At 43.7% G+C, this 19664-nt stretch overlaps 1 protein-coding gene across 1 annotated transcript in view; it reads left to right on the top strand.

The window, feature by feature from the left end:
• The window catches only part of DCDC2 (doublecortin domain containing 2), a 147540-nt gene that overhangs the window by 40598 nt on the left and 87278 nt on the right, over positions 1–19664 (top strand). Inside the window, exons 3-7 of the mRNA XM_078054422.1 lie at positions 2577–2653; positions 2789–2920; positions 5637–5783; positions 7752–7806; positions 16628–16790. Of these exons, the coding sequence (XP_077910548.1) occupies positions 2577–2653; positions 2789–2920; positions 5637–5783; positions 7752–7806; positions 16628–16790 (574 nt within the window). The remainder of the gene's footprint in view (positions 1–2576; positions 2654–2788; positions 2921–5636; positions 5784–7751; positions 7807–16627; positions 16791–19664) is intronic.

Genomic DNA, 19664 nt, shown 5'->3' with positions numbered 1-19664 from the left:
AAGCATTATGGGCTTTGAAAAGTGTTTATCATGGCCATCTGTGACATAAACACAATCTAAAGAAGATTGGAGAGACACGGGCGTATTTTGGAAAGCACCTGTGATTTGTATCCGAAGACCAGCAGTAGAGTCCTGACTCACCTCATTCTAACAGAGTAAACATGATTATGCCACTTTGCCACCTTTGGCTTTAGAACTAGTTTCAAGAAAAATGTGAGCCAAATATTTATTCAGTTCTCTCTCTACCTACCTACCTACCCACCTGTTCAGCTGTCTAATTTCCACTCAGGGAATGACTCTTCTCTCTGATTAATTAGGCTTACCTACTTCTCGGGTATCCAGATAAACTGGGTTTTCCGAGACAAGCGTTGAACCCAGTGAAGAATCCAGGCAAGAGATCAGCTGTAAGCATGTCCTCCCTTTATTTCGTGGTGGTTCCCAACTGACCAAACCAATCAGGAGGATTATTAGTGTGCTGGGTCCAAAATGAAAGTTTGCATTTTGAATTGATACTTTTTCATTTGATTTGGTCCCATAGTCCTAGATTCCACAACTAACATTGGCCAGCCGTTGATCAGTCACCAATGAAAGCCATTCCTGGTACCCAGGGTCTGAGTGGGAGTACCTCATGTCCCATCCCTGGGTGTCCATCCCTCCCTAACTAGGTGTGTTGTTGATACTTAACATTATACTCATATTTCAAATATTTATTTTTAAATAAAAGGTAATATTATTTATTTTTAAATAAAAGGCAAGGGAAATTGTATGGGCCAATAAGAAAATTTACAAATTTTAGAGACATATTTTGATTATTATGTTTTCCATTATCTAAAGCCATAATTCTCTACATTAGCACCACATGACCAATCCCTCATCCCTGAAAAGGGTTCTGGAAAAATTTCCCTTATGTGCAGTTGATTTGGCTTATTTTTGTGTGTGCGATTGAAGTTATTATTTGAAATGCCAATTAAAAAATGCACTGTAAATTAAAAATAGTACTTTTTCCAAAGAGTTCCAATTGTGTTATACGATGGTCTTACTTTTTTTTTTCCGATTCAGATATATTGGATTTTTTTTTCAGATTCTATTATTAGTATATCCGAAAACAGCCTCGTTAATTTAATTATAATGACTCAAAGAAATATATATTTAAGGTTAATCTTCAGTTCACCTGGTTAATCATGAACATTTGGGGAAAATTTTTGCCATGGTGAATGAGGAAAACAATTACTATTCAAAACAAGTGGTTTGATTTAATTCCAGTAACAACTTATATACTCAGAATTATATGATTATTTTTTAAGGCGTGTATTTATCAATTTCTGTGTGTTATGTTTATAGATATGTATGCTCTAAAGAAAAATAGCACATTTTAGCCCATTCAACAAGAATTTTGAAGTTATTTGTTTATATGACATGTTCACCTTCACCTTTAATTCAAGAATCCAACGAGGAAGGTCTTAAATAATCAAGGTCAAGAGGCAAGACATTGGAACAAAATTACTAGAGTATGAAGTATGTGCTCAGTACCGTACTAGGGAATATTGAGGGTAACACCAAAGGGACATAGTAGGGGCAAGCAATTGAAAATCAGATAAATAAAATATGTCAGGTGTCAGATGATGGTAAGTGCTCTGGGAAAAATCAGCAGGGAAGCACACTGGCAGCAGATGATTAATGGATCTAGTAGAGGTAGCTGGAGACAAAACCAAGGTGGGGGTTAGCTTTAAAAAGGGCTAAGGTTCCACCGGAGACAGGCAGAACAGAGAGAAATGGTGAAGAGGGAGATGAGGTGGGTTGTGGAGGGAAGGGAGCTCCAGGGGCTTCATGCCCGTTTGCCCGAATTTCCTTAAGTTCAGAAGGAAATGATCTGCTGAGAGTGAGTGTGTGCAGTGGAATTTTAGAGTTCAGCATGAGGGGTAGCGATTCAGGAAAAAACCCTATGTAGTTGACTAGGGAGGAGAGGGCTGCTGGAAGCCCAAACCTGGCCTCAGGCAGAGGGGGCCCTGGGGGGCCTTGTGCTTCTTGCGGTGGAGAACCTGGAAGCAAAGGCTAGAGAAAGTGGGCTGATGGAGAGGGGAGAAGTGGAATCCGTGGGGAAAACGCGATGGGGTCACGTGCCTTGGGGGGGTGAGGCTATATGGGATCACGTGCAGGGGTGGGGTGGGGTGGGGAGAGAGGGCTAGATTCAGCCCCAGAGAGGAGTATGCCTGGCTGGAGGGGGAGCCCTTCAGAGTTCCAGATTTTATAAGATTACTTTGTTTCTGTGTTACAGAAAGAAGTGTTTAAAATGTTGCCTTAAAATTCTCAGGATAGGCCCGATTGTGGGCACAGATCATGAGCAGTAAAGCCGGGGCTTAAGGGAAATTTTTCTTGAGAGCTTTGTTAAGGGCATACGATAGTGCTAGAAAGCGAGCCTGGAGTGTTTATGTAGTTGGGGGGAAAAGCACAAGTTTTTAACAAAGGCACAACAGGTCTCAGCCCGTTCCTGAAAACCCGTAGTTTTTAACTCCTAGAAAAAAGACAAGAAAACCTAACACACACTCAGTGATGTGCATTTCTTTGGTTTTTTAAAGGTGAAGCCAGTAATGCACAGCAGAATCAACGTGTCTGCTCGCTTTAGAAAACCCCTTCAGGAGCCCTGCACGATCTTGTAAGTTGAAGACTTTTACCTTGAGGCTGGAAGGTTGCTTTCCTTGTGGTTTGGAATTTGTTTTGTAGCTTAAAAATTATAACTGTTTCAAATGGCGTGGCTGGCTGGTTTTGCTTTTTTTTTTTTTTTTCCCAGCTTGATTGCAAATGGAGACCTCGTAAGTCCGGCTTCTCGCCTCCTCATCCCCAGAAAAACCTTGAATCAGTGGGATCATGTGCTACAAATGGTCACAGAAAAAGTAACTTTGAGGAGTGGGGCTGTCCACAGGTACGCCCGAGTCTTCTTCTCTGGGTGGATGGGTTTCAGAAGCTTTCAGGAAAATCCCAGGACGCTCCAGAGTCACTGGTCCCCAGTCTGACTCCAGAGCCTATGCTCTTAACTACTAAGCTATTCTCGAAATAAATCCCACAAATTTATCTTTCATTATATATGAACTATCTGTATTGCCTTTGCATATTTATCTTATTGATTTATAGACACTCTTTACATATTAGGGCATCTGGCCGTTTCTCCTATGAGTTTTAAATATTTTCCAGTTTGTATTTTTGATTCTCTTTATGGTTTTTTTTTTGTGTGTATGTGTACAGTTAAGTTGAATTTTGGTACAGTCGAATTTTCAGTCTTTTCTTATGATCATTAAGTTTTATGACTAGCTTAGCTTTTCCTAATTCCAAGATTATAAAAATATTCTGCAGTGTTTTCATCTTGTACTTTTAATTTCATTTAAACCTTTGATCCTTCTGGATTTATTTTGGTGTCAGGAGTGAAGGCAGATCTTAAAAGTTCTTTCTTTCTTTTTTTAGATATGCAGTTGTGTCTTTTGACATATACATAAGTGTAAACCCACTCAATAAATAATATAAAGCACCCAAAGATATATACACACAGTTGCATGCCCAGATACACCTGTTCATACATATATTGATCTGACAAATTCACACATGGAAATAAAATATATGCAAGTATAAATACAGAAATGAAAATATATGTTCCCCCACTGCAATATTTGAATACTTGGAGAAACTTAATTCTCAGTATAATGCCAGATATGAGTGAGATTTGGTTGCTGGTCACTTGGGACATGCCCATTTTCCTTTAACAGAATGTTAAAAAGTCTTATGGTTGGACCTTCCCTGTGCCTCAGTATATTTATATATCAGAAACATCCCATTAAAACCGATTCAACTCCCCGTTTATGTTTCTTGCCCTTTGCAAAAAAAGGAAGAAAGCAGGTCAAATAAAGTCCTATAAAAGAAGCCTAAAATCGTGGGTTAGAATTTATTCCGTATGCTTAACTACCTGCAGAGGAAACCAGTCAAATCTTGGCTGTTTCCAGATCCACAGTGATTCTGTCTTTTAATTTCAAGCCATAAAAGTTAACTACTGACTCCGATCTTCCTGTTTTGAAGGAAAATGAATATCTGGGTCCAGGCCAGGGTTCTCAGCTTGGGACGATTTTGCCCCTAGGGGACATTTGGCAGCATCCAGTCATTTTTGGTAGTCACACTGGGGATGGGGCAGCTACTACTACCATCTAGTGGGTAGAGGCCAAAGGTGCTATTAGGAGCACCTACAGTTAGTTCACAGGGAGGCCCCCCCTGCCCCCCCAACGAAGAATTATCAGATCCAAAATGCCAATAGAACCATCGTTCAGAAACCCTGGTCTAGGTTAAGGAGGGAAAACCAGAAAATCTGGGTTAAGTGTTGATAATTAGAATTGTAGGGATTGAATTACAGTGTAATAAAGAGGGAGCATCTTTATATTAAATCAACCCAAACACATTTCAGGGTTTTTGTGGCCGGTTTTCTATGTACTTCTTGGCTTCTTTTGATATGGCCATTTACATCATTGGTGAAGAAGCAGACAGATCAATGCCTTTGTCTTTTTTTTTTTTTTCTTTGCAAATGTCACTAACCTTTATTAGGTAAGATAAGAAGTCTGAGAATTTTTTTTTTTCTAAATGCTTTTTTCTAAATTCGTTCCAGTCACGAACTCTGGTTTATAACCTTCAAAAATAGGCATAGCTTTTTTCATGGTGTTTTCTAATAGTCGGCTATTTCTTGTTCTTTAGGAAAAAAAAATTCTGTGGACACTTTAAGTCGTCTAGTAAAGTTATCGCTGTTCTTTTAATAAGTAACATATTCACTGTTGTCTGCGGCAGCAGTTTTACAGTAAAGGGAGGTCCTTGTGAAATCCCTTGATTCTGGGAAGATGAAGGGAGGCAAAAAAGAAAAAAAAAAGGAAGAGGCATGAATGCTATGCGTTCTGCATCATTAATCCTCTCCAGGGGCTCCTTTGCCTCTTGTTTTCGGACCCCATTCTGTGTGTGTTTGGATGTACTGTTTTGGCTGAGGGCTCTTGCACAGAATGCAGTAAGTCTGTCAACCTGACAAATACATTAAGAAAATAAATTGTAAACGTGCTCACAAGATAGAAATAGAAGAACCGATCTTCAGCGGGAGCTGAGTCCATTTAAAGCACCACATTTGGGCGCCTGGGTGGCTCAGTGGTTGAGCCGTCTGCCTTCGGCTCAGGTCATGATCCCGGGGTCCTGGGATTGAGCCCCGTATTGGGCTCCCTGCTCCGAGGGGAGCCTGCTTCTCTCTCTGCCCCTCCCCACCCACCCTCTGTCTCTCATGAATAAATAAAGAAAATCTTAAAAAATAAAATAAAGCACCACATTCTATGTGAGTCAGGGCTTTCCGTCTGAAATCTTACTGTGGCAGCAGGAGAAGATCCTTCTGTTGGGTTGGTAGGTTGATTGGGATGAAGTACTTGTACACAAAGAGAGGGTAACTGTCTCTACATTGTAACACTGGCATTTAGTAGAATCTAATGACTTTGAGGCATTTTGAATTCAATAATTAGCATAGTAACAAATGAGCCAACTTAAGAGAGGAATGCTTCTATTGAACTTTGTAATTTTAAGTAGCTCTTCCATGCTTGTTTAAATTTTAATTGTGGGCATTCATGTTTTGGCAGACTTTACACGTTAGAAGGAAAACTTGTTGAGAGCGGGGCCGAGTTGGAGAATGGGCAGTTTTACGTGGCTGTCGGCAGAGATAAGTTTAAGAAATTGCCTTATGGTGAATTAATTTTTGACAAGTCCACCATGAGAAGGTCCTATGGGTAAGTGTTCATCCTCATTCGCATCTCTTATTTTAGTTACCACTTGAAATAACATTGTCTTATGCTGACCACCGGTATATCTTATATAATCTTGCTCATAAGTTAGAATGGAAAGCATGTTTGATATATATTGATTTGATTGATTGATTGATTTTTGCCATTATTGGAGATGGGAGATTTTTTTTTTGCACAAAAATATAATTTGGGGGGAATCTATGAAGGGTTAGATAGCATCTCTTTTAACCACTCACTTACAAATTCATAGTAAATATAAAGATTTATTTTGGTGAAGAAGATACAGGGCTGAGGGCTTCTATATAGCATACATCATTCGAAGTTTTAATAATGTCTCCACTGGTTAGCTAGACCAAATAGTTTTCAGTTGGTGCATATACGAACATCTACAAGTGTTAAAAAAAAATATTTTATACCCCTTTTAATAGTAATGAGATAAATACAATATAATTCTCCTTGTGCAAGTAAACAGAGCAGCAAGAGAGACTATAATTATTATATGCAAAATTTTGAAGATTGTACTTTTATTTTGAAGATTGCACTTTTAATTACACACAGTGCATTGTGACCCCTTTTCTCTAGGAAATGTCATGTATTTGTGAAAGGTGCCTTATTTCCGCTGAGCAGAGGGCTGGCGGAGGCATGCACGCAGAACCCTGCCCCCCCCCCCCCCCGGCAGATGCAGACACCCCCTGGCTTGCTCATGGTGGGGTTTTTTTTTTTTACCACCTGTGCTGCTTTTTCCACACATTCCGTGGCCACTTAGCTCTCAGAACCTGACTTTTCATGGCTGTCTTCTGCTGGGGTGTGGGTTACTTGCACAGAGATAGCAGAAGGTCACCAATTTGTTCTCCATTAATTTGGAGTTTGTGAAGCCTGATGGAGAGGCTGGCCGAGGGTTTCCAAATAAGTAAGGGATGAAATGGACTTTCGGGGCGGTGTTTGGAGTGGGCAGGAGCACAAGGTTTTCCAGCGCTTTAGAATTATTTTCCAGCAGACTTCTTGACGACTGTCCTTGGCCGTCCATGACGTCAGATCCTTCACGATCTCTGCTGAGCAACACTGGGTTCACCTGCTGTGGGCTACAGTGTGTTCTCAAGGGCGATGAGAAGTCTGTGTCTCGTGGTGGCCTCTCTCTGACAGATTAGTTAGACACACCTTCATCCGTGTGTGGTCTTCTTTCCAGAGGGGTCAGTGGGTTCCAAGATAGGTCTCTTCCTACCATCTGTGGAACAACATTCTACAGCCAAAGAGAACTTTTATTTTTTATTGAGAATGACCGGTCTAGAAGCTCACTGAATATAAACGCCGGTGTTTTGCCATTCTGAGCTTCTGACATAGACACTGCAGACACTTTGAAAACAATGGACGTTTATTGTTTTTGACTCAGTCTGGCAAAACCATCACTCAGCTTAGGAAGTGATTTTTTTTTTTTTAAAGATTTTATTTATTTATTTGACAGAGAGAGACAGCGAGAGGGGGAACACAAGAAGGGGGAGTGGGAGAGGGAGAAGCAGGCTTCCCGCCGAGCAGGGAGCCCGATGTGGGGCTCGATCCCAGGACCCTGGGATCGTGACCTGAGCCGAAGGCAGACGCTTAACAACTGAGCCACCCAGGTGCCCCAGGAAGTGACTTTTTGAAATGCATCCAGAAAGTTTGGGGATTTGAATAAAAATGCTACGAAAAAAATTTAAGGTGGTACTAAAAGTTTATAGGGAGCATCAGTGAAAATCATTTAATGTTGAACATTAAAGGTCTTTGGGACTGGATTTTAATGATTTTATGGTGGTCTTTGTGAAATCGGGAAAGTATGTGGTACTTTTTGTGAAACACCTGTGTCCCTTAAGCAGATGACTTGCAGGTTGGGGTGATAAGTTGGGATGACAGTTATCTTGCATTATGTATTATTTGTCAATAACATTCAGATTTCTAAATTGCGATTTGTTTCCACAGTCAGAAAGCTTCTTCACTACCTCCTATTGTAGGATCCAGAAAGTCTAAAGGGAGTGTAAGTATCACATGCTTTACTCATTAAATATTCTCTATTTCTATACGATACAGAGAGACTGTCCTTTGGGTTTCAATTAAATTTGAAGAGATAAAACTTAGCTGTCTTGTGGTATATGAGCAATTATGTGAAACAACGCTAGAACATTAACGTTACGGTTAAGGTCTTCAAAATGAACTAACACTTTTAAAATAGAGGTTCCAAAATAGGTGTCTTTTTCCTTGTGTATATACAGTTGAAATCTGGGCAATGATGCATACAAGTAGAGGAAAGTTTGGATTAGGTCACATTAGTGGTCTGCTCAGTCTGGTTTTGTATCTCTGACAAAGACTAAAAAAAGGATGTTTTTGTAAAAAAAAAAAAAAGGGCAATCATCAAGTTATCTTCCTTTCAAAGACTGAGAATCACTACGTCGTTCCCTATCAGAATTTTTTCCATCCGTGATTGGTCCATGCATTTGTTAACTCAGCGAATGTCCGTTCAGTACCTCTCCTGGGGGAACTGTGGCAGGCGCTTCGTAGGTGACTTCATAACCTGTTTGTATTTTTGGTCCGTACCCCTTCGCAGGGAGGGGTGTGATGCCAGGCTTGGAGGGCCACTTTGACAGGTTTTTCTGGCTGAGGCTTCTCTCTCTGCCCTTTTCACTGAGCTGCCTGACCAGCAGTGATCAGAATTGGTTTGACATTTCCCCCCAGTCTGCACGCTGCCCCCTATTTAACTAAGCAGAATTCTTCCGTTGGTGTTTTGTGACATAAGCAACTGCTGGGTGATGCTATGTCTCCTGATGATGCTTTAGTCCACCCCGCCCCCAACCTTTTTGTATATCATGCAAAATTCTTTGGAAAAAAAAAAAGAGAAATCATTTTGTGCGATGTAGTGCAGACCTCAGCATAACAAACAACAGATATTTATCACCCGTTCGTTAGCTGAGGCTCTTACACTGTTTATGACCAAGCTTTGGCCCTCAGGAAACGGACAGTCCAGTTGAAGTGGAGAACCGAGCCTGAAAAGGTAACTGACGAGCTAACGCTGAACAGCGAGTTTGCGGTGAGATTGGTAAACGCAAGACAGAGGGAGTCAAAGGTTTGTTCGCCAAAGTACACGAAGGAAGTTGAATGTGAGCCATGCCTTTGAGGGTTGTTTGCGACGGGTGAAGGTCGATGAGGGGAAGGGGTTTCAGATGGAAAGGATGGTGTGAGAAAGGAGCGAAGATGTGCCCTCCGAGGGGCAGTCATGCAGGCTGTGATCTGCACTTAGACACGGAAGGGGAATTCTGCACAGGCAGTAGAAGGAGCACATCCAAAGGCTCCCATTGAGTCCGCAGGGCCCGTCTGGAGGGAGCTCACGCTCATGACCCCGGGGCACGGGGAGTCCCTCAGGCTGACTGGAGCAGGGGATCCTTCGTGTGTGCAGGCTGGTTCGCCTGGAGTGGTAGGTGGTAGCAGTTTCAGATGGCCTTGAATGTCAGACCCAAGAGTCTGGTCCTTATCCTGGAGTAGAGGGCAGCTCACGAAGGCTTCCGAGAAGTGGGAATGTGAACCTGTCTGTTCTAGGAAGGTCAGATCTTTTTTGTGGGGAAAGACTTAACGTGGTGAGAGGCCACGGATGAGAGACGTCTGTTACGTGGCCATTGCAAGCAGGAGCCTTGGCATCAGGTGGAAAGAGCTAGGCTAGGAAGGTGCCTATTGCTCTTGAAGAGATGGAAGACTTCCTTGGTGATGGGACACAGGGGTTAATGGAGAGGTCGGAGCCGGAGATAACCGCAGGTTCTTGAGCATGGATCACCCAGGAAATAGTGCGACCCTGGCTAAGAAGAGGGCACTCGGAGGAAATAATGACCTGCCTGATTTCAAACATGCTGAGTTGGAGGTGTCGTCCCGGAATCTAGTTGCAAGTGTTCAGCAAGCAGCTGTAACTGGTGGAGACCGAGGCCTGACGAGGACCCGGGGCGCAGATGGCAAGTTCATCCGCGTAGCAGTCAGAGCTGGGGAGCAGACCCATCACTCTGCTGTTCCTTCCTGGCACCCGGCCCAGCCCGGCGCGGGGCGGCCCTCCCTGCTGTCGAGCGCGACCCTGGAGAGAGTGCACACAGACTGCTGAGGACCCAGCCCCGAGGCAGGCAGACAGCACGGGCCTGCAGAGGAGGAGGAGAGAGAATGTTCCAGTGGCTCAAACATAGGTTTTAGCTGCTACCAAAACTAAATAGAACCCATGAATGTAGGGTTTGGACATTTTGTCCTCTTGCTCTTCTTCAGGACTTTGGGGGCAGAATCTCCTTGTCTACCCCAGGCATGAGTGGGCTCATCGATTCCCAGGATGCCGCTGCAAGAGTGGTGGTAGAACAGAGAGACCCAGTGGACTTCGTAAGTGCCCGTAGATCAGCCGGGAAAGTTGGTGTCAGAACCAAGACCATAACTCAACTCTTTGCATTCACAGTTACCAGACTTTGGAATTACGGGCTTATTATTCTGAAGTTTGGAATGGTCTAAATTTTTTATTAAAAATGCGCAATGTGTTTCCTGCTTTAAAATTCATGTGCAAGAGGCACATCCATCTTGCTTGCTTGTTTGGAAGTTATTTAGAATCTGTGTTGTGAATGCTGCTTCCTCTAAAAGTAAATGGAGTTTCCTGTGTATCTGGCACGGAACAGAGCCCCAGGGAGATGGAGATGAGCAAAAAAGACATGGTGCTCTGAGCTCAAGGTACACTTGGGGGAGAACAAGGTTAAACTAACAATTCCAGAAATCAATATATAATTACAAGGTGCGGTAGGAATGAAAGAAAGGTACAGAGAATATGAGACAATGGAAGGAGAACCTATTTAGGTAGGCAGGTCAGGACTGGTCTTCCCTGGGGAAGTGACCTTGGAGGAAAGACTCAACATCATGTCATGTTTCCATCTCCTAGAAAGCAAAGACTCAAAATTACATGTCCGTGCTCCAACTTAGAAGAATAAAATGACGGTAGAGTTTGCCTCTTTCCATAACACTCCAAAAACATTCTGTCTATTCATCCATCTGTCCATCTGCTCGTTCAGTTAGCCATTCGACACAGACTTATCAAGCAGTTACTAACGTGCCAGGAGCCACTCTAAAGGACCGGCTCACAGGGGCCAACAGATCAGGTTTCAGACCTCACGGAACTTTCCTTTTAGTGCTTGTGTGTGTGTGTGGAGCCGGGGGGGTGGGGGTGAAGCGGGAGAATGGGGGTAGACAGACTATCAACCTCTAAACAAATGTACACATAATTTCACATGGTGCTAAGCACTAGGAGGAAAATAAAATGTAGCAAGGCACGAATTGATAGAAAATTCTCTGAGATCTTAATGACCTAAAGAAGCCAGTCCTGCAAGGCGGGGCAGGACCGGAAAGAGCCTCTATGGCAGAGGCAAGGGTCACAAAGGCCCTTGGTGAGGAGCGTGGCATCTTGGCATGTGAGGAGGGCAGGAAGAAGGCCAGAGTGGTCTGAGATGAGACTGGAGAGGCATGTAGGGCCAGGTCTGTAGACACCGTGCTAGGAGTTTGGATTTTATTCCTTGATGGGACACCATCTGAGGGTTAGAAGACGAGAAGAAGAGGGATGTTGTTGGTCTTACATTTCTGAGGGATCACTCCGGCTGTGGTGTCCACAGAGAAGCGGGTCAGGGGGAGAACCTAAGCAGGAGGCGGAGGGGCGCTGGACCCAGGCACGTGACGCAGGTGACCTGGGCGCCTATGACGAGTCCTCCTCGAGTATCTTCTAACTGTCGTCTCTGAGCGGTGCATTCAACCGACAGGCATTTACTGAGTGCATGCTATGTCCTGGGCACTGTCGTAGAGCTTATGGGAGGAGGGAGGCAGCGAGTCTAGAGAAAGCCCTGAGGATATGGAACGTGCGTTCTAGGGGAGGAGAAAGACAAATACACAACACCCTTGGTGTTAATCGGGGATAAGCTTGAAGAAAAACACATCAGGGTATGGGAAGAGGAAGTGAGAGGGGGCTGTATCATCTGGGTGGTCAGGGCAGGCCTCTTTCAGGAGGTTATATTCGAGCAGAGGGGCAGAACCCGCCTGGCACACGGCAGGGGCTCACTAACCCTGTGCAGTGGGGGTGTGGTGCCCGGCAGTGAGCCGCACGGAAGGACCATCTCCGTCGGCAATTCCAAAGTCACAGACCTTGGTTTTTTAACTGAAGGATTATTTTACTCCTGACCTTTAATTAATTGGGTCCCTGGAGAATGTACATGTTTTTAAAGATCGTTAACTGCTTGGCACTGAGTGGGGGTGTGCGTGAGGGGGCTGGGGGAGACCTAGCTCGGGACTGCAGGGACCACCCCCGAGGCAGCAGGAAAGGCATCCCCCAAACTGGTGATACAAGTCGAAGGGGATGCAGAGCTGGATTTTTAGGATTTCATTTCTCGCAGGGCTTTCTAGGAATCGCTCTGGTGCATAAGGAAGGGGAGTGTGGGTGGGGGCCTGATAGAACTTAGTGGGGAAAAAGGAGAAGCTGCAGGAGTCTGCAGAGGGGCCCCTGCTGGTGGGTCCGCAGCACCCACCCTTGTGGTAGGGAGTGCGGGTGATGAGGGGGCTTCTGGGCTCAGGCAGACCCTTCCAGAGCAGCTAAGGAACGAGACCAGAAAGCCATTCCCTACACAGACTCCCAGCGCTGGGGGATCACAGACATGAGCAAACTGAGAGTAATTTAACCTGCGGTTCTGGCCTTGAAAACAAAAGGAAGATAGAAGGGAATTGTGTTAAATCCTATTAAGTGAGAAGAACCACCCCCTGATCGGGAGGCTTCCCCGGGGCACACCACGCAGGATCAAGGCGGCCCCTAGTGGAAGACGTGTAAACTCGGAGATGGTTGAAAGGTAAAGCCTGAGTCCTTGTTCTTCCTACCACGTGGCCGATGTAGCCTGTGATCAGTAGTTTACAGACTCAAATATCGTCATTGCTAACGTTCTGGTGAAAAACAACAACAACAACAAAACCAACACGATTATCCGTGTATCACAAGGTCACTGTGAAGCAAGATAAATTCCAGATGCTCCCAAAGCTCCATTTTGCCTTTTGGGAAACCGAGTCCGGTATGGAGAAAGGGGCTTTTCGCCACTTGCCATCACCAGATACATCAGCGAGAGAAATACCAGCCTGAGTTTGGGTCCGGCTTCCTGGTCAGGAGTCTCCCTCCTGGGTGCGTCTCCGAAACACGCCGAGGCGGAGGCAAGGCCCTCCCAGCATTAGCTTAAACTCGATGTTTTCCGGCACGTGTCCATGGGGGCTGGGGCCGCGTTTCCTGTTGTAAAGAAAGACACCTGACTTGAGTGGCTCGTGTTGGAAAGAGCCTAGGGAGCTACTAAAAAAACCCAAGTTTCGGGGCGCCTGGGTGGCTCAGTCGTTAAGCGTCTGCCTTCAGCTCGGGTCATGATCCCAGGGTCCTGGGATCGAGCCCCGCATCGGGCTCCCTGCTCGGTGGGAGGCCTGCTTCTCCCTCTCCCGCTCCCCTTGCTTGTGTTCCTGCTCTTGCTATCTCTCTTTCTCTGAAAGATGAACCCCGAGTTTCAGTAAAGTCGGGGAGCTCGAAGGGCACCTTTCAGAGCTGTCAGATGCACTGCTGTGTGGCAGGCGGGAGGCAGGGCAGTGGTCCAGGTCCCGGGGGTCCGGTTCCCGCGTGGGACACGCTGCAAAATCAGGCCCCTGCTTCGTTGTCTTCCCTTCGGCGCGAAGCCACAGTTTGTCACTTCCCGGTGGCCTTCTCGGGGAATCATGCCATATAATAAATATTTGCAGTGCCGTGGCATCAGGAAGCTTCCGTGTAGCAGAAAAATCAGACCTGGGGAGCCTTGAGAAAGTTAATCCCCTGTATTGGCAAAATGGTGACGATAATACCATATTTGTGTTAAACGGGTATTCAGCACGTAAGAAGTACTCGTTAGTACTGTTTCATGAACCGGCAGAGCTGTATGAGAATGGCAAAACTCCTTTATTTCCTATGCCCCCCAGATAGCCACAACTCTCCATTTATGTATCCAGGTTATGAGTCACATGCGGAAGTCTCAAAAAGGGAAGGAAAAATCCCCCTCTCCATTCCTCTGTCCCCCCCCGCCCTCTCTAATTTATTTGTAGATCACCTATAATTTATATAATTAACTATGTGAATAAATATGAATATATAATATATAAATATGAATATGTAATATAATATAATATATAATATATGAATATATAATATAAATATGAATATATAATAATATATAGTAAATATGAATATGAATAATATATTATATATTTAATATTATGTATTATATATTTAATACATATAAATTTAAATTTAATATATTTTATATATTTAAATTTAATATATTTAATATATTTATATTTAATATATTTTTAAATTTATATTTAATATAAATATAAATATATAATATATATAAACTTAAATATAAATTTATATAATATAAATTATATAAATATAATTGTATTAATTTATATTATATAGTTTATATGTTTGTGCATAATTATTATATATTTATATTGCTAGCACTTTAGATGAATCAACATTTTTTTCTTTGTTAAAAAAAGACAGGCATTTAAATTGTTTCCAGGCTTCTAGTTACAAAACAAATCCTTCCCTTTGTTTTAGTTTAGTGTAGTCCTCACAAAGCGCCCAACAATCAGTCATTGATTCAATAATTGCATGCGTGGGGTCCATTACCAAAGCCATGCTATGTAGCGTTATTGGAATCCACCAGGCTTTCTCGATGCTCCAAAATAAACCCTTTGGAGCGTCCTTATCAGAAATGGAGCAAATCAGAACTTCCCGTAGAGTCAACAAGAGAGTTGACTTTTAAAGTTGCGTGAATCCCGGGCACAATTCCGCTTCTCCCTGGTCACACACCATTTGCAGAAAATGCCTTTTCCCAGAGAGCTGTGAGGGACCATCCTGCCCAGATCCAGGGGCTCTCACTCACTCAGCTTCATATTAGTTCTCGAAAGTTCCACAGCATCTCTGAACCTTCCAGTAGGCTTGCTGGAAGGGTGACTCCGCTCATCCAAGGCTTTTGAAGTTTCAAAATCGTGGGACGAACAGATGCTATGGAAAACAGGCTGGAACATGAGACCTGGCGGATGGGTGTGGAATCCCCACTATAATCGCATGATCTGTTTCTTCTGCCAGGCAGTCCACGGGCCTTGTGAGAAAGAATCACTGGAGAAAAGGAAGGAAAATAAGCAACAACTCTGGTTGCAGTTAATGCAATAATTAAATGGAAGCGTATGTTTAAATTGCAGTTGGAATGGGAAATTAAATTATGCAAAGGAGTGTTAGAGATTTGGACAAATTTTCATACTGTTAATAAATCTATGCATAATTCATTTTCTTGTAGGCTATGACAAAATAGCATAAATAACTTCATTTGTAAGGCTGTGAGTTTTTCTATTCTTAATTGGGTGATGGCTAAAACCATTTCAGTGCTTCTGGATGACTGAATATATAAATGTTTAAAATGAGCAGTTATAATAGGTTTCTAGGCAGATTTGTTTATTTAATATTACTACATTTATTTTCAGATCCTAGCATAGTACAGATGTTGCATAAAGATTTCACCCAATATGGTGTGAGTTGGATCTGATTTTTAAGGAAAGACATACTAACTCTGCTCTTGGAGAAAGCACTTTGCTACTCTTCAAGCAAATACTGCCCGACAGGCACCGTACTAGTAATTTTATAAATGTTACCATTTCCTCGTCACGATAGACCTAAAGGCAGGTGCGTTAGCCCCACTCAACTGAGAAGGCCACGGCCAAAGAAGGCAGGAGGTAGCCGGAGGTCCCACTGGCGGTTAGTGGCAGCGCAGTGGCTCTGAGCCACGTATTTTGGTCTCTAAAACTTGCATTCTTTCTACTTCCTGCAGCCTCACACCTTATACACTCAAGACACTCAAGTGGGTTTAGCACCTGAGCATCCGAGAACCAGGGTGTCTTGTTAGGAGGGAGGTTCTTGCTGTAGCAATGGCCAAGCAGCAAGACCCAGTCTGAGCGCACCTGTTCTTTGGGAGCTCACAGTGGTCACCATTGTGGTGGCTGTTATGTGGCTCCCCGGGAGCTGTACTGGGGCCAGGGAAACTCATCCTCGCCTTTACGCTGAAGAGCCTCCTTTGCAGAGGCAAGGTCTTCGTTCCCAGAGGCACGTGGAGACCACAGGCAACCACTGAATGTATGATCATTGGTGGTTGCCTTGCAGGGGCGTGATCTTGAGCTGCTCGGGTCCATGTGGCTCTGGATTTGCGATTCTCAGGGAGCATGGCAGTCACCAGCAGATGAGTACGTATTTGAGGATTTCTACAAGCACAGTGTCTCCTTGTGTGATGATACCCGCGTATTCACAGTGACCACTAGTTAAGAAGGTATTTCTAGATTAAGTGGTCAAACTGAGGGCTGTCACTTTTCCTCGTCCAGTAGATTTTTCTGGAGGGAGAGGACGGTTAAGGCAATGACCTTGCTGGCTCCGTGACCTTGGGCAAGACTCATTTCTTCCTCTCTGCAATGGGCGAAAACAGTGCCTGCCTCAGGGTTGTGAGGATTGAAATAATTTTATAGAATGTCTGGTACATATTAAGTGTTCAATACTTTTTAGCTATATTTTAATTCTCGTGCTTCTGCTAGACCCTTCTCCTGGGACCAGGAAAAGTTAATGTACATATTAAAACAGAGAACGGGGAATCAGCAGAATATGTCCACTCCCGCCCCTGCCCTGTTTACCGCCGGTTAATGACTGACATTGACTAGGAGTTACTTTGGGATTTCATTAGCCCATGGTAAGGGTCTAATCTTCTGCCACTCAGGGAAATGATCGTCAATCCAAGTCAACAGTTGGATCCAGCGACCACGCTTCCCCTCAGCCCCCAAAGAGGAAAGGGAAAAAAGAGGAGGTGAATTTGGAAAAACCCAAGAAAGGGAAACAAAACGTAAAGTTAAAGGACTCACCACAAATAAGTCCAAACAGTGGTAAGTTTGTCCTTGTTATTATTATATTGTTTTTATGGATTATCATCTTAAGGCTTTGATATGATTTTAATTCTTAAATAGATCTGTTTGTTTCTTTGGACCCATGGAAGATGCTCCTTATCGTCCTATAGGAGAGTTTTCAAAGAAGATTTTTGTGTAGGAAAGATTCTTCTGTTTCTCCTGCCAAAATTTCTGTTTGTAATTAGAGGTTGTGTACAAGAACACATGCTTTGAGGTAAAATATTTCTTGTGGTGGTCTCGTATAAAAAAAGGTGAATCTTGTCATCCTTTTCCTCTATTGAAAGGGCTTGATTAACATGTTTACCAACTACTGTTGACATTGGTCTCTCTTACTTGTGTGTCTACAACCCTTGTTCACATTGATCACAAGTTACTTTTAGTCACAGATCCCTTTCTCCAAAAAGATGTTTTCCTAATTTTACTGATATCCAAGAGAATACGACACACCCAGAGAACATTGCCAGTAGGACGTGTCCCCAAATTAGTTCTGTATCTTGCATCACCAGGTAAGAGATGCCATAAACTAAGTTTTTAAACATTTTCATCAGTATGAGATTTGTGCAGTCAGAATTGTGAACTTTCATGGGAAGACTTTTCATGGGAACTTTTGGGAAGACAGGCTCTTTTTGGTTTCATTCCAAGCATGGTGTCAGTGGGACGAACCTGCAGGGGTGGAGGGGTGGAGGGCTGGCCGGGCCACAGCCCCGTGCAGGGAAAGCTTCTCCTTCACCCTGGGATCCCCTCACACACCTGCTGGGGAACATGCTGGGCGGGAGGGAGGAGGATGAATGGGCTGTTATTGCGGATTCATGGCCAGCTCTCTGTCTTCCACTTGGGAGCTTCAGCTTCTTTTGAAGTTGATGTGAAGAGTCACATTAGAATGACAGCTACTGTGGGCCTCACAACGAAGGGGACACATGAACTCGTGGGGGCTCAGAGGATGAGGCAGGCGATGAAGGAGTCGTCGGAAAGCTGCGTGAGACTAAGTGAGAGAAACAGCCTGCATGACGAGCCAGTTACAAAGAGGAGATAGAACGGAGGGGGCTTTGCATCATTTCGGTGACGGAGACCAGCTGGGGAAGGGCAGAGGGGGCTTTGCATCATTTCGGTGATGGAGACCAGCTGGGGAAGGGCAGAGGGGGCTTTGCATCATTTCAGTGATGGAGACCAGCTGGGGCTGGGGGGTCCTGGATTCTCCTTGCAGCTCTGCTCTAGACCTTGGGCAAGCCACTTAACTTTGGGGGGCCACATCAGCTCTCTGCAAAATGTGGGCTCATATTAAGATTGAGCTTGAATGTTTGCTTATCGTTAAGTCTGTATCATCCCTCACAGATGACGATGAAACAGGGGAAGCCAGGGTCAAATGTGGCCAACGAATGTTTATTGAATGCATATTTTACGGCAGGCACCAAAGGAAAGAAGCTAGCCTGGAAGAATATGCCATACCTTGAGGATTTAAAATCATAGAGGCTTTATTTTAATCAGTATACCAGATTGTGAAGCCCCCAAGGCCCTGGGCTGGGTCTTCCTAGTTGTTATGTTTTTATTCGCAATAACTGGCACGGGTCTGATAGATACGAGACCCTTAATAAATATTGGCAAACGAGCGCTGGAACATAGAACACAACATAGACAGGTCGCTGTAATACTTTGAAACTCTTCACGAATATTTTTCATTAAAGGCTTTTGTAAAATGTGGCTTATTTTCTGTGAGGCTCATCTTAGCATGTGAAAAATCCCAATTCCTCCTCCTAGTTTGTATATTTTAAAGTCTTCAGTTTCAGCAGTTGCTTCTCAGGAGAAAGGGGACCTTCACCTTGTCATTCTCATTTGCAGAAATTACGTAGGATGAGGTTACACCCACAGTTTCCTCTTGCACTGGAAAGGAACCTTTACGGAACAGCTAAATGATCAGTACTTTTGCTTTCGTAGAAATTCTCAGTTTTCAGCAATGGTACCTTTGGGGTTGAAAATAAGAAACATGTTGAGCGTTGAGGCAAGTTATTATTATTTTTTAAAGTGCTTGGAAAAGGTGGAAGGCCGTTGCTGTTCAACCCCTTGTCTTTGGAGAGCCTGGCAATTGTTTTAGATTATTGCCCATGTTAAGTGTCTATTCTCCAGTGTCGTTTTATAATGAGCGGAATGTAGGCTTCTAACTGCTGGACCTCTGGTGTCTTTTATTTTTTGTTTTTAAAGATTTATTTATTTGTCAGAGAGAGCAAGGGGTGAGGAGCAGAGGGAGAGGGAGAAGCAGACTCCTCACTGAGCAGGGAGCCCAGTGTGGGGCTTGATCTCAGGACCCTGAGATCATGACCTGAGCCAAACGCAGACGCTTCACCAACTGAGCCACCTAGGCACCCCCTGCTGGTGTCTTTCAAGGGACAGTTTGGGGGAGTGGAACCTCCCCCCCGCCCTCCCCCCTCCCGGCCCAGTAAGAAACTTAGGTGATCCAGAAGTGTACATAAGAGTTGAGATGACGCATTTTGCATCTTTTCCTCTCGATAGAAAGAACATACAACCTGGAAGATGAATCTTGGCTTCCAAAAACAATTTTTTTTCCAGGGAAAATGAAAAAAAAAAAAAGGATTTTGTTCACTAGATTAAATCATCACTTGACAAATTTAAGGATATTAGCTTAAGTCCATAGTTTTGAAAATTGAGCTATTTCCCCCATCAGCTCTCCCTCCAGATGTCTTTGGCTATAGAAATTTTTCAGGTTATAGTATCAGATCTCTCCTTTTCTCACTCCTTAATTCAGCTTCATATTAATTTATTCTCACAATTGTTTTTTACTTTAATGTCCTCTATTCTAGTAATTAGAACCAAGTGTGTGCTTTTGGATAGTCATATCTC

This window comes from Halichoerus grypus, chromosome 9 (assembly GCF_964656455.1).
Source record: "Halichoerus grypus chromosome 9, mHalGry1.hap1.1, whole genome shotgun sequence".
Taxonomy (NCBI): domain Eukaryota; kingdom Metazoa; phylum Chordata; class Mammalia; order Carnivora; family Phocidae; genus Halichoerus; species Halichoerus grypus.
Note: the sequence above shows the minus strand (reverse complement) of the source record. Positions and strands in the feature narration are given on the sequence as shown.